Source organism: Strongylocentrotus purpuratus, unplaced genomic scaffold, assembly GCF_000002235.5.
Source record: "Strongylocentrotus purpuratus isolate Spur 01 unplaced genomic scaffold, Spur_5.0 spur5_scaffold_21, whole genome shotgun sequence".
Classification (NCBI taxonomy): Eukaryota; Metazoa; Echinodermata; class Echinoidea; order Camarodonta; family Strongylocentrotidae; genus Strongylocentrotus; species Strongylocentrotus purpuratus.
Window position 1 is genome coordinate 36,698,496 of NW_022145607.1, and position 14,850 is coordinate 36,713,345.

General features: G+C 35.3%; 1 protein-coding gene across 1 annotated transcript; it reads left to right on the forward strand.

Annotated features, from left to right (window-relative positions):
* LOC588868 (organic cation transporter protein) lies at positions 1-13,413 on the forward strand. The gene is made up of 11 exons (XM_011678052.2): positions 1-262; positions 778-1,035; positions 1,800-1,903; positions 3,821-3,975; positions 4,422-4,587; positions 7,109-7,247; positions 7,656-7,747; positions 9,277-9,485; positions 10,376-10,484; positions 11,113-11,322; positions 12,100-13,413. Exons 1-11 carry the CDS (start codon positions 113-115, stop codon positions 12,113-12,115), a joined length of 1,608 nt encoding a protein of 535 aa, XP_011676354.2. The 5' UTR covers positions 1-112; the 3' UTR covers positions 12,116-13,413.
* The last annotated feature ends 1,437 nt before the right edge of the window (positions 13,414-14,850 follow it).

Consider the following 14,850-nt stretch of genomic DNA (forward strand, 5'->3'; position numbering starts at 1 on the left):
TCAGTCATTTACTAATCTTATTCGAGCGTTGGTGCACCTCGTTCGTTCGTACAAATAATAACTATCAGGGAGTACATCATCTAGATAGGAAGATCCTAATAGCTGAGAAGAAATGAAATTCGACGATATTTTGAATGATGTTGGTGAGTTTGGACGGTATCAGCGGCGTCTGTATATCATCGTCGTTATTCTAAAGTTCACCATATCATGGTCCCCGATGATATCTGTCTTCATCAATGCACCCGTCGACCATTGGTGTAAGGTAAGAATATGTTCAGCGGTCATAATTTTGTCAGGTTTTTCTTTATTACTTAACGTAATATCTTCTACGGAAAGAGCAGCATTCTTAGTTCAAGGAATAATAAATATATAGGTTCTAGGACACTTACCCCTTGGACATCCACCCCAGATAACCAACCCCACTCAACTACCCCCCTAGGAACAACTACCCCCTATGCCTAGGGCAACCACCCTCTAGGACGACTATCCCCGGGACAACTACCCCTGGACAACTACCCCCATACGACTACCCCCAGGACAACTATCCCCGGACAACTACCCCCAGACAACTACCCCCTACGACAACCATCCTCTAGGACAACTACCCCCGGACAACTATACTAGGGGGTAGTTATCTAGGATTCCTTTTATATTAAGGGTTAATTCTTCATCAAAATGTAAAACCTTTCGATTTTCCTGTGTGGGTGAAATGTATTGGGATCGAGGTAATAACTGTTAACATGCAAACATTTAATTTATATTTCTGTGTTCCTGAAGAGCCCCGAATGGAATCCTGGATGTGAGCAGTATGGACTTTCAGAGGAAGCTTGTGCACTAGCCCAGAAGGAAGGTAGCATCCCATCAAACTACACGTCAGATGGTGAGCTGGAGTACGCACAATGTGAGAAATATAACGTGTCAGGAGTGGGATTTTGGCCTGGGATTGATCCAGCCAATTACAGCAGCGGAACGACGCCATGTGATAGTGGATGGGTATATGATGACAGCCAATACAAGACATCTACCGTTACTGATGTAAGTTTTTTCCATTCCGATCCTTTTGGCTTAAGCCTCGGTCACAAATACCATTACGAACTGCTGCGAACGCCGTGCGAACGATTTTCAGACAACGGAAGTTCGGAAGTTTGGAAAAACAGGGAGATTCGTACGAACGCATCGTTCATACGAACCTTTGTGACCGTAGCTTTAGGTCCGAATCTTTGGCATTGTATTGTGTATTTTGTTTACAGGCATCAAAATAGTACAGTTGTTAATTGACCCGAACCCATGACGACCTGCATTTCCCTCGCAGATCGCCGTAACCTGTTCAAAATATTAAGAGGGACTCGATCGATCTATTGTGATCAAGTTGTTTATACGAGTGAACAAAAGAAGAGAGGTCTACTCTGGACTATTCATAATTCATTCATTAAAGCAACTTTTTCATTAAAGTAAGAATTATAAATGATTATAATTATATAGGTCAAACAGTACAATGGTGCGGTGCAGCTGTTTACCATTTAAAAGCCCGCCATCCATTACACGTACTAACTCATTACAATTGACCAGAATGGTTTCTCATTTCGACACAAAAGAATCTAGCCTCGTCTGATGAATAGGTATCAGTTACGGATCGACACCCATGAAAAGAAGTCATTATTTTATGATATGCAGATGGTTCTAAAAAGCAAATGGTACTATTATAGCTCTTTACTCCTCTTTCTCTGTCTATCTATCTCTCTCTCTCTCTTTTGTTTACTCCCTGTCTCTCTCTTTTTGACACTATCTCTTCCATACAGTTTGACCTTGTATGTGGCAATGATGATCTCACCCAAGTATCTCAATCCATCTTCTATGGAGGATACTTAGCTGGTTCTATTATATCCGGTATCTTGTCAGACATGTAAGTTGCCCATGTAGTAACCCTATATTTACCTTAGGATCTAAGTCCAGTAGATATAATATTAAATATATATATATATATATATATATTTACATATATACTTTCTCAATGCGCACGTATCCGAAACCTTTGAGCAGGGAGCGTTAAAAATGAATATAAAAGTTATATTTTTAAAAGTAGCTCAACAACTAATCTACAGGTAGTGAAATTCAGATTTTAGATAAAACAGAAATACGTTTTTAGCTATCTTTTGATATTGTCTGTGGGATCTAACTTCCTGAGATGAGAAGGAAGTGAGTTTCAGATAACGGGTACAGATTTTGGCGAATGATCTGTTGTTGTGGCTAATCGTACTCGTCATTGGTGCAACCAGTCTCGTGGCCACTGATGACCTCTGTGACCTCACTGGCCAAGATACAGTAGACTGCCAGCCCACGAAACTGACAAATCAAAGGTCAAGTTAACTCGAAAAAAGGGAGATGCCAATGCAAAATAATTTCTGCTTCAGTCGCTTGGTCTTAAACAACAGAATAGCAGACAGATGTGGAAAAGTTTCAAATATATGTCCTAGATCTAAACAAATCGTTGTTCTAGAGAAGTGAAGGAGGCCAACATAATAAATAAAAGAGTTGTTTGAAATATTCTTTACACATTTTATGTGCTGGATCCAATACTACCGTTACTATGTAGAGGTGTCGTGGTCGAATGGTTACTGCGTTGTCAGACTGTCGATCACAAGATCTGCGGTTCGAGTCCAGCAGCGGCACTAATGTCCTTTGGCAAAATATTGATCTGCATTTGTATTTGAATAAAGCTAATTTGCCATTTTGCAATTGTTGTCACTTCTCTATTCTTTAAAGTAGATATTCATTGAATTTAATAACTAATTATGTTCATTATTGCAAAGTTGAAACTTTGATTCGACAAGGTTATCAAAATTCAATGCTTGGAAACATTCGAAGTAATGATTATTATAAATTACAAAACGCTTAAATACAGCCCCGGCATAGCACCTGAAGAGTTTTCCGAACGCTGCTGAGATTTGTAAGAATACAGTATGGACATGACTTGCACAAGCAGACGGCGTCCCATGACATCTCACACATTTTCAGTGCCTGTGTTTTCATCTTCTCTTGAGTTCAGTCTCTTTAAATACTTCACTACCGTCAGGCTAAATGTATGATCTATTGCCTCACTCTAAACCCCGCGCATGGTTTTATTTTAATGACAAATGCAGCGATACAAAAATAAAGGAATCTGTCGCTTGTAAACAAAATAAGACGCCATAGTATATTCAGCTGCACACACCGGGGTATGTTCGGCGTTTCAAGAGGGAACAAATGCCGTCCTTAATATCATTCCGTGGGTTTTTAAATTTGAAAGTCTGGTTTGTTTGATTGTTAATTAACCCCTATCCTGTGTATTTACAAGCAAAAGATTTTAGTTATCAGAATCGGGTCATATCCCCTTTTGAATGGTTTGACATGCCATTAAATTTATATACACTAAACTCATTATAATTTGAGAAATAATAGCTTTGCAATTATGTTCATTTTCTATGGGATGTCATCTGCTTGGGCAGTGTTGGTCCTTATAGTGACGTCATTAAAACATCGTTATTTTTCCGGCGAATCTCTCGTATATCCCAGCTGCTATGGAGGTGGTTGTATTTTTAGTTAATTTTTATAAATCACCCGATATGTAGTTGACCTAAAACTTGTACGATGGCCATCTGTAAGCTTACCAGGTTCTAGTGATACATTAGTTGACATATTTGTGATCTTCTTTGAATTTCACCTTTAAGAAAGTTATCAATAAGCGAGTTTTATAGTAAAACACACCAAAAAAAAACATCCCGAAGAGGACAGAATTACAATATATATATATTATTGTATGCTTTCTTGATATTATTGACAGAATTGGACGCTGGTGGACACTCATCCTCTCCAACGCTGTTGCTGTCATCTCTGGAGTAGCTATTGCCTTTTCACCCAATTGGTGGTTCTTTGCCACCATGCGATTCTTCATGGGCTTCAGTAACATTGCTTTCAACATTATCCTGTTTGTTATTGGTGAGCGATGGTTTTCAGCAACGTTACTTTATAATTGTTGTGCTTGGTGTAGGTGAGTGAAGCTTTTCATGATCACTTATGATCGTATTTATATTGCGCCATACTTGTTCCAGAAAACAGAGGAGGAGGTGTAGAAAAGGTCGTAGCTTCTTCTTTTCACGTTCCCTTAGCCCCTGTCCATTTTCTTCCCCCTTTTGCTTCCCCCTGTCTTTTCCTCTTTTTGTTTTTCCATTTGATATAAAGGGTAATTGCACCACTTGGCCAGATGCTTCTTTAAAATTGATTTTAATGTATTTTAATTGTGTCGTATCTGTCACGTATGAGTTTGTTTTACGAAATTTATTCTACTTATTAATTTTGTCGATTTACAAACATGTCACAGGGGAAACACTCCTTTTTCTTATATATATTTAAAAAAAACATGTCTGCATTCATATGAATGATAGGTACGGAGTTTATCGGTCCTTCAAAACGGTACTTGGTGATGCTAGCGACGATCGGTTATGCTGTAGGATACATGGTACTTGCTTTGTGTGCTTATTTCATTCGTTCATGGCGAACATTACAACTGGTCATGACTGCACCTCTCCTCGCCATCTTCATCCTATTCAGGTAAGATACCTTTTCTGGTATTTTTGTTTTCTGTTTTGGTAGTGGTTACGATCATCATACTTTGGCAATTTTTATATTTTTGTTTAAATATTGACATATTACAGTGATGGGAGGATAAAGAGTGACATTCATTTGGGCCCGCTTTAGCTTTTCATGTTTTTGTTTGTTTTGCTGTGTTTCATGTCACTCACAAAACTATGTGCATAGACTGTTTTACAAATTGTATTTATACATCTGAACAAGAGTTTCTCTTAAGAACTTAAAAGCTTGTGAGATTTGCCAGACATATCAACACATATTGTGTTCCAAGTTGAGCCCATCGATAGCGATGCTATCATTGATAGCAGGTGCTGAAATAGTTGGTTATCAGAGGTGAATGGAAGAAACATGGATACAAGTCATTAAAATATATCAGTAAATGGGTCTATCTTGCCAGAGAGAGAGCGATGCCGTTTTATATTAAAATACATGTTTACATTCACATCCGGATGGGTATTTGACACGTAGTATTGTAAATCAATCTCTTACCTGAAGTTTCGGTGAAATCTAACATCAATTCGGAAATTCATCGCAGCTTATCATCAACCACGTCCCTAGATATTGATGTACGATGTTCCTTTTCTAAATTTCCTGTTTATGAATATACAAAGGTTCATGATCTACACAAAGTTTACTTTCATCCCTTTGGTTTTTTAGAACAATAAGAGAGAGAGAGATTATGACAATTCACACAGATCAACAAATGAACAAAATATTCATTTGCACTGTCACTATCATCGATGAACCCTGTGATGGCTGTGTCATCAGCATATACCTAATTATACAACAACATTTTGTTACGAGTACAATCAATTTTATAAAAAGAATTAACAATGGAAACAGGACACACCCCTGTAGAGCTCCTGCTCCTGATTGCCATAGTAGAGTCAAAGTGTGTAGACCCCGCTGATATTTTTCGGGGACAAAGGTTTTTAAGTGTTTTTGAGTTGTTTGGAGGTCAATGATTAAAATTAGCTTGGGTAGTCCCCTCCTAACCCCCGGCAACTCTTGTAGGGGTCAAAATAAGGTCAAAATGGGGTCAACAGGGGGTCAATTTTTTTAAATGCCCTGATTATGTTAAAAGACATGTCAAATTGTTTGTCTCGTCATACTGAACAAAAAAGTGTATATGATCATATACCCCTGACCTCCCGTTAAGAAGTTATGGCCGGAAAAGTCAAAAGGTCAACGAACTTTCATTTGAGGGCAAAATACACTAAAAGTGTTAGGATCGATCAATTTTCATGCTTTTTGTGTCTATTTATATGTATTTTGATTTAGAAATTTGAATGAGACAATTTCTACTTAAGAAGACCGTATTCAAAAGATATAAGGGGTCAAAATAAGGTCATTAGGGGTCAAATGAGCTCCTTTGGGATCAAAATACACTAACAGACTTAGAAGTTATTTGTGTCAAATTATGTGTAAATTGATGAATAATAGTGAATGAATTTTTTTTTTTTTTTTTAAATTTAATTTATTCAATTGATGTAAGGAGTCATTATAAGGCCAAAATGGGGTCATTTGGGGTCAAAAATGTTTAATTGACCTAAATTGTGCTGTAATGCACTCTCACACTGAATGAGAAAGAGCAGTTTCATTCTAGGGTTAAAATACGATAGGAGTGACAACAAAGCCATGTTCATTTTTTTTAAGTGTCACAATGCAGTTTACATGTAATTTAACTGGTGGCCACAATGTCAAATAAGCTTGATTGTTTTTATCTGCCCATCAGTTACATACACAACCCTGCGCTCTCTTACTAGGTATGGTAAATGTCTTAAATTTGTTGCAACATACCTTTAAGGACGGATAGATGTGACAAATCAGAGGTTCTACGCATAGTCGGAATATTCAGAGACAGAGTCTTGATCATTATCGATATCCGAATCGGAGTCAGACTGTGGAGATTGGTCATCTGATGGTAATAGGATGTGATCGAATATTTCAACACACAAAAAGAATCGGAAAGATTAAGCAATTACTTAAATAACTTTCTGCGAAGATTCAAATGTTATCTATGAAGAATAAACCACATTGTCACAATCATTTGATGAAGAGAGGAGAGGAGAATTTTTTTATTTTTTATTGGCAACGGTATAAATGGGCAACGACGTAAAATGGTGTAAGTCGCTCGTAGTTATTCGTGACAACTTGTAACAAATCGTGGAATTGCGCCGTGAATACATCGTATTAACCCGAAATAATCCGTAATAAACCGTAAATAGCTGATAATAATTAGTTACAACTCTTAAATCGGTCGTAAAAGTGGCAAAATCCTTGAAAAATCCGTAAATTTGTATGACCCATATAAGGACTCGTAATAAAAATCTGTATAAGTGAAGGGGGTATAAGGTTTTTCGACTTGCATTTTGAAATTGTAATATAATTATTCGGTACATTTGAATGTTTCTTGTTTCTAGGCAAATGTGTACAAAGTTAAATATAAATTGAATTAATAATCCATTTCATCTTATCCAAGATGGCTGCCTGAGTCCGCTAGATGGCTTATTTCTGTTGGGAAATACGACAAAGCTGAAAAGGTCATCAGGAAGGTCGCTGAGGTCAACAATGCCAAATTACCAAGCCCTCTCTTCACAACAGAATTTAAAGAAGAACAGGTAAAACGTTTTTTTAAATCAAGAAAGTCGTTACAAATGTTGTGATTCCCCCCCCCCCCCAAAAAAAAGGTCTTTTAGTCAAACTAACTTTAAATCAACTAACCGTTTTCGACTGGGATTTTTTTTTCTATATAGTTTGAAATGTCGTTTTGCGATTAGTCAAAACTTTTTGATAATCAATCCGCTTTTTGGAAATTCATTTCTGTGAAGTAATGTATAATTTTTAACGTCGATTTCACAAGTGGAAAATATAGGTAAAGTTCGAGTATTAACAAATCTACAAAGTTTTCACTCCACTCATATAAATACCCTTGGCAAAGAATAACTTTTCGTTTTTATTTGTGTACTGAACTTATGTTATCGTATAATACCATCTCTCCTCTTTATTTATCTCTCTCATCCACCAAGGATCGCATTCTGAAGGCACATAGACCGACGGCTCTCGATTTGTTTCGGACACCAAGGATGCGATTGCGAACCATTAGCCTCATCTGTATATGGTAATTATCCGCCCTTGTCTATAACTATCTGCCTTATATGTATATGGTAACTGCAGCCTTATCTCCATATGGTAAATATCAGCCTTATTTTTATATGGTAACTATCAGCCTTGTCTGTATATGGTAACTGCAGCCTTATCTCCATATGGTAAATATCAGTCTTATTTTTATATGGTAACTATCAGCCTTGTCTGTATATAATAACTATCAGTCTTGTATGTATATGGTATTTAACTACCCTTATCTGTATATGGTAAATATCAGCCTTATCTGTATATGGTAACTGTCAACCTTATCTGTATATGGTATTATCAGCCTTGTCTGGATATGGTATTAAACTAGCCTTATCTGTATATGGTAACTATCAGCCTTGTCTGTATATAACTATCAGCCTTATCTCCATATGGTATTAAAATATCAGCCTTATCTTTATATGGTAACTATCAGCCTTGTCTGTATATGGTAACTACCAGCCTTGTCCGTATATGGTTACTAGCCTTATCTCTATAGGGTAACTATCAGCCTTATCTGTATAAGGTAACTATCATTCTTGTCTGTATTTGCAAACTACAGCGTTATCTCCATATGGTAAATATCAGCCTTTTTTATGGTAACCATCAGGTCAATTCTACGTCATATTTTGATTAATCAATATCAAGATCAATTTATAAAATGTATTAAAAGCTTCCATTGACACTTAATCAATTCCTTTCCTATTTCAGGGATAACAAAGAGCATTTCACCTGATTGAATTGTAAGAAGAACAACCCACACATCTTTTGTAATATTAGTGACGTCAGAGTATGATAGTTCTTAATATTTCCCCCGCTTGACCGGCCATGTAGAAATGAAGAGTTTATCAGGGCAGCCGAGTTACCATGTATTCAAATAAAGCGCCATGGCTATCCCGTCGATACAATGGCTGATTTTATGAGGCCACCTTTTGTCAATCAAGTCCGATCAAAGAGATATTTGGTCCGATGATGGCTCGTAAATATTATTCACGTAACCACGTTATCACGTTGTGTGTACTTTCGAAGATAAAAGCTATCTAATCTATGAATTGTAGGGTTGTCATTTCGTCTTTTTACATGCCGGTCAAGCACGAATATTTACGCTTTCATACTTATCCCTACAATTATAATCACTTGAACAAAATATTACAAGTTTTTGTTATTGAGACAGATAAACAATATCCCCTCCATTTTCTCCTTGTGTTTACCCCATTCTCACATCCTCCTTCGAATCTCTCTTTATATATCTTTGGCAAATTTTCTCTCAATTCTCACCCTCTCTCTCTCTCTCTCTCTTGCTCTCTCATACTCACATACCCTCTTTTTCTCACATTTGCAGAATCTCTATTTAATATATAAATTATGGATATTTTCTTTCTCTCTCCCTCTCTCTTTCTTTGATATTTTTATTTTTCCTGATCTCATATTTACACATTATTTTAAAATGTGTTTTTTTTATATGTGTACTTGTTTGTTAGATCGATTGATAGTATTGTTTGTGTGTTAATTGTATAGGATGGTGAACTCCATGGTGTACAACGGCTTATCGCTAAACAGCTCCAATCTTGGCACCAACGACTATCTTGCCTTCGCAATTTCAGCCGGTGTCGAGATCCCAGCTTTTATTATGGATGTCTTTATAATCGAGTATTTTGGTCGAAAGCCTAGTCTTATCTTCTGTATGCTGCTCGGTGGGGTAGCTTGTGTCTCGACCGCGTTTATAAGTAAGAGTTTAATAAAATAAAAAATAGTTTAATAAAATTATAAAAAGAATTTTAAAAAAAAAAAGTGTTTGACCTACATTCATTTTATCTATAAAAACAAATGTCCCCTCCATGCTTCAATGTAAGTTTTCCTTTAAAATACGAAGAAAAATAAACTGTTTTGATTTATTAATTTGTATATGGTTGCTACCTTTCTTTTTTTCCTTACCATAAATAGTTAGCCAGTTAAAGCCTTAATAACATATCAGGAAATCAATCGCGGCGGGTTTTTGTTTTCATTAATTATTTGTTATATTAAAACTGTTATAAGCTTCACATTTCACTTTTCTCTACTTTGTAACAGATAGTTAAATGAGTGCGTGTAGGCCGACCTTTATTGCGCTCTCTTGCCATTTCGTTTACACGATTAGAAAAACGCCCTGCACTTATTATTTTAAACCCGAAATATATGAACGAGCCTTTGGAAGAACAAAGTGATAATTAAAGATAGTGTGATATGTAGATTGTTTATTTTATGTTTTCATTAACATAAACAGTTAACCAGTTCAGGCCTTGTACACAGATGAGGCATTAAACCGTGGCGTTTTTGTATTCATTAATTATTTTTAAATGACGAAAAGTGTAATGAGCTTCACATTTCACCTTTCTGTACTTTGTAACATATATTTAAATAAGTGCGCGTGGAACTCTTTGGGGCACTCTTGACATTTATTTACTCGTTAAGAAAATATATATAATTTCCAGTGCGGTTAACCGCGTCATATCTGAACGAGCCTTCTGAAGAATAAAGTGATGATTAATGATGGTGTTATATGTTTGATCGTTTATTACATTTAACATACGTTTGACTTATCATAAACAATGTCATTGTATTACTCTGAATTTCGTAGCACCTGGCGTTGTCCTAACAACTGTTGCTATGATAGGCAAGTTTGGCATCACTGGATCGTTCACTATCATGTACCTCTACACAGTGGAACTTTACCCAACGAATATAAGGTAGATAGATAAAGGCAATCTTTATCATGGGTACGGTAACGTTATCTTTAACTGCATACATAAATTCGATTCCATTGAATTCAAATATTTTCATTTCGTTAACTCAATCGCAACATGAAACAAACGCCGACATAAGATGAATATCAAGCTTATTTTAATTCGTTCTGTATTAAATGTCGGAAATAATAAGTTACAGAGCATTTAAGGATAAGAAATACATATAGCATGTCATAAATTAAGCCGAATTATGAAAGAAACAAACAAATCCACTAAAAAGCAGAACTTGTATTTGTGTGGATAATTCCAGAAAAAGCAAAAAAGTAACGCAGAAAGAGAGAAATGAAAATGTATATTTCTAAATACTCTCCTGCTGTCCTACCTCGTTATCTTACTATATGCATATAGTGGTTCAGTTTGTCAATGATTTGAAATGATTTGTCATTACTTATGGCCGAACCTTTTTTCAGATAGGTATGATTGTGCTTTTTTTTTTAAATCTTACAAGAATGATGATCGTTTTGTCATCATGAAAACAAAAAAAAATCATCACCGCCATATATAATGTATATATTGATACCATGTAATACTATTTTTCTTCTTGTACTTTTTCGTTGTCATCCCTATAAAGGGGCGTGGCCATTGGTAACTGTTCTATGTTTGCCAGGATAGCGAGTATAGTAGCACCTCTCATCCTCCTACTCAGCAAGTACTGGGCTCCTCTTCCTCTGGTCATCTACGGGTCTATGGCCGTCATCGCTGCATTGTCTGCCCTGGCTCTGCCCGAGACACGAGGCAAGAAACTCCCCGAGACACTGGAAGAAGGAGAAAAATTTAACATGTAAGTCGTGTCAACTTAATCTCTAGCATTTAAATGAAAAAGAATTTGAATCAGTTCAATATGAGACTGTTGCAACATGCAGTTATTATCGATAATTTTAAAATTATGTAGAATAGTAGCCTGAATAAAATGATAAAAGTAACAAAACTTTTTTTCCAATTGAAGGTGTTATTGCTCATAATGCTTGTTATTGATAGTAACTAGTAGAGTGACATTATCCAAGGTGTAGGAATGATTATAACAGAATTTAAGGGAGATATTATCATTTGTATGTATACGTCTGTAACTATCTCAGCTTCCTATCTCCCCATCTCTACGGCACTAATGTCCTTTGGCAAGACATTGATCTACATTTGCCCCTCTCCACCCAGGTGTTAAATGGGTACCCGGGAGGATGCGAAAGCTAATGTACTTAGATTAGAAAATGTGCGCTTGTAAAAATGACGCCTTGCTGGAATGCTCCCCAGTGAGTGGAGAATGTCCATACATTGTGTGCGGGTAAGCCTGAATCCGATGACCGGGGTAATAATATGATTGCAGGGCTCTCAGGGAGAACAGTATGAATACTGATGAGGCTACCCAGTGTAAACAAGACATATTATTATTGTTATTATTATTATCATTATTATTATTATTATTATTATTATTATTATTATTATTATTATTATTATTATTATTATTACTATTATTATTATTATTATTATTATTATTATTATTACTATTATTATTATTATTATCTCACTCCTCTCGCTATGTATTGATCTCTCACCCTTTCAGAGAAGAGCGAGCATGACGATTCCGAGATCGAAAAGTGACGTCACATCATGAACGGGTATGATGAGCACCATAAGGTCATCGACATAAGACCGATAATCTCACCAGCAACCCATTACTGTAAAAGAGCTCTCACAAATAAAATCCCCAGCAAATAGCAAGTAATTTGGAATAGAATTTAGTTGGATATATATGCTCGCATCCCAATTAATTAAAAAAGACATGTAGAAAGGCATGACAAAATATAATTAAAAAACATTAACAATGGTTTAAGCAAATATACAAAGAAAAGATTAATATAAATATGATGCGATCATAGAAAATTTGGTGCGACTTGTTAACACGATCCCATCAATATACATCATATATATAATAGTATTTCAAAATACAATAATGAATCTAAATTAGCACAGAAAATAACTATGTTCCAACATTTTTTGCTGTAGAAACATAGATTTTTTTTTTACATAACTAAAATATTTGGCAACAAATAGTCATTAAACTTACGCTTTGAAAAGTTTAGAAGATCTTATGACATGATATGTGACGCCCTTTTGATTTCCATTGTTTACTCACTGGCCTTCATTTACGACACTCCAATCCAGACCCCTAAGAATTACAATACCACTTATTTCTTTATTTATTTTCTGTTGTCTTGTCATTCAGTATCATTTCTTGTCCTTCCTCCAGCTTTATTTATTTGTTTTGTTTCTTTCTCTCATTTGAGAAGACAGCTACCGGTGTGAAATTGGTAACCAATTCTCTCACACGGGGTCTATCCATAAAATATCTCTGCTCTTTAGACCCCTCCAAATAACAAAGAAATTATGGGATTTATTTCTTATCTTCACTTTGTTAGCTTAGCCCCTTATTATTCAAACATCAATATGTTTGCATGCATATGAATAAAATAAATAGATGGAAATAAATATCTAACTACATGTATACAGTATTGTCTTGTTAAATGTCATCCATCTCTGAGTTTGGTTTCCATTGGTTTTGGGTAAAAGTTTTAAAATATTTTGACTTAACGGAGTTCATTAAACCAAAGTTCATATGTATAGAAGGCGAAAATCCAGACATTAACTAAGTGTCATATTTTGATGACGAAAATCTAGTTCACAGTTGAGTTATATATGATTCAGTATGAAGTATGATGAATGTAAAGCAAAATTATCAAGTATATATATATATATATAGATATATAAATCAGTTAATGTCAACTTTTGAGTTTACTAGGAAACGCTCGAAAGACGATTGCTGAATGCATTATGAGCAACTAAAATTAAACTTGATTGTCCAATTTTTTTTAAAGAATTGTAATGTTTGTTTGCTTGTTTATTTGTTAGGTAGTTGGTTTTCTGGCTTGTTTGCTAGTTTGTTTGGCTGATTTTGTTGTTGTTTGCGGTGGTGGTAGTAATGGTGATGGCGTGGGTGTGTGTGTGTATGTGTTGGTTGGTTCGCGTATTTTCAACATTGGCATTTGAGATGGTGACCAGTATTCCAAAAAGGCTATAAATCATGGTAAATCCAATATTATAATTTATTGAATGTGGTTGTATTTTTTCTGCAGGGGGAGGGTGTATGCATTAGACAAGTTAAAGAGTCTTATGATACCCAATAACTCGTGAATACAACACGGGTCCTGATGGCCAGCAATCTTCTATAAAAGACCCGTTCTTAGTTACTATTCCCAACGAGAATGTAATTTCCCTAGTTTCGAATTTCTGTATTCAAGTGGTCAAGAAAATCATCAAAATAGGTAAAAGCTTCAATAATGGAGAGGAAAAAAATGAATATTGATAATAATGATAACGATGATAACTATTATACTGATAGAGATGATGATGTAAATGATGATGATGATGATAGAAATAACAGTAATAATGACAATAAAAATAATAATAATAACAATAATTATACTAATAATGATAACATAACTAATGATAATGAGAAAGATAATGATAATTAAAAGAATATAACAAAATAATGATATACTCATAAATTTGATAATTTATTCTCTGATTTTCAACAGAAAATGTTTTTGATCTATTAGTTCTTTTTTCGATAATATATATTGTAGTGTATGTAAACAAGAAGACAAATCTCCATATATGGACAATAAAACAATGACTAAATTTCAAAACTTACATGGTAGTCTATATAACTTCCTCTAGATGTTACGGATGGTTTGGGGTCAAAGAATCTCTAACAACCAGTTTAATGTACGGTAGTGGACAGGTTACATATCAAATGAGTTTGGAAGGTGTCATGGTATAGTGGCTCGTTGACTTGACTCTCAATCTAAGGGTTGGGGGTTCGGATCCCAGCCAGGCACTAATGTCCTTTGACAAAAGATTTATGTTCACACTCCGTCCTGGTGTAAATGGCTAAATAACAGTTCCTGGTGTAATAATGATAATAGCTGGCCCCGCAGGCAGTGCAGTATTAATACCTTAAACAAAGTTTGATATCATGACGACCTGACGCTGCAATACGACTGTCTAACAGCAAATACTGAGACATGAACATAACCAAATAAATGGTTAAGCACATAACTATGAAAGATATCAATCTAGATCATTTTGAATGTATACTTAATGAGTAAAGCAGACCTTAAACAAAGTTTGGTATACGACTGTCAAGTAGCAAATAAACATAACAATCTTGTGATGCAACTTGAACTTTATTGTGATGTAACTTTAGTTATGCTGTGATGTAACTTTAGAAATATTGTGATATAACTTAAGCTAT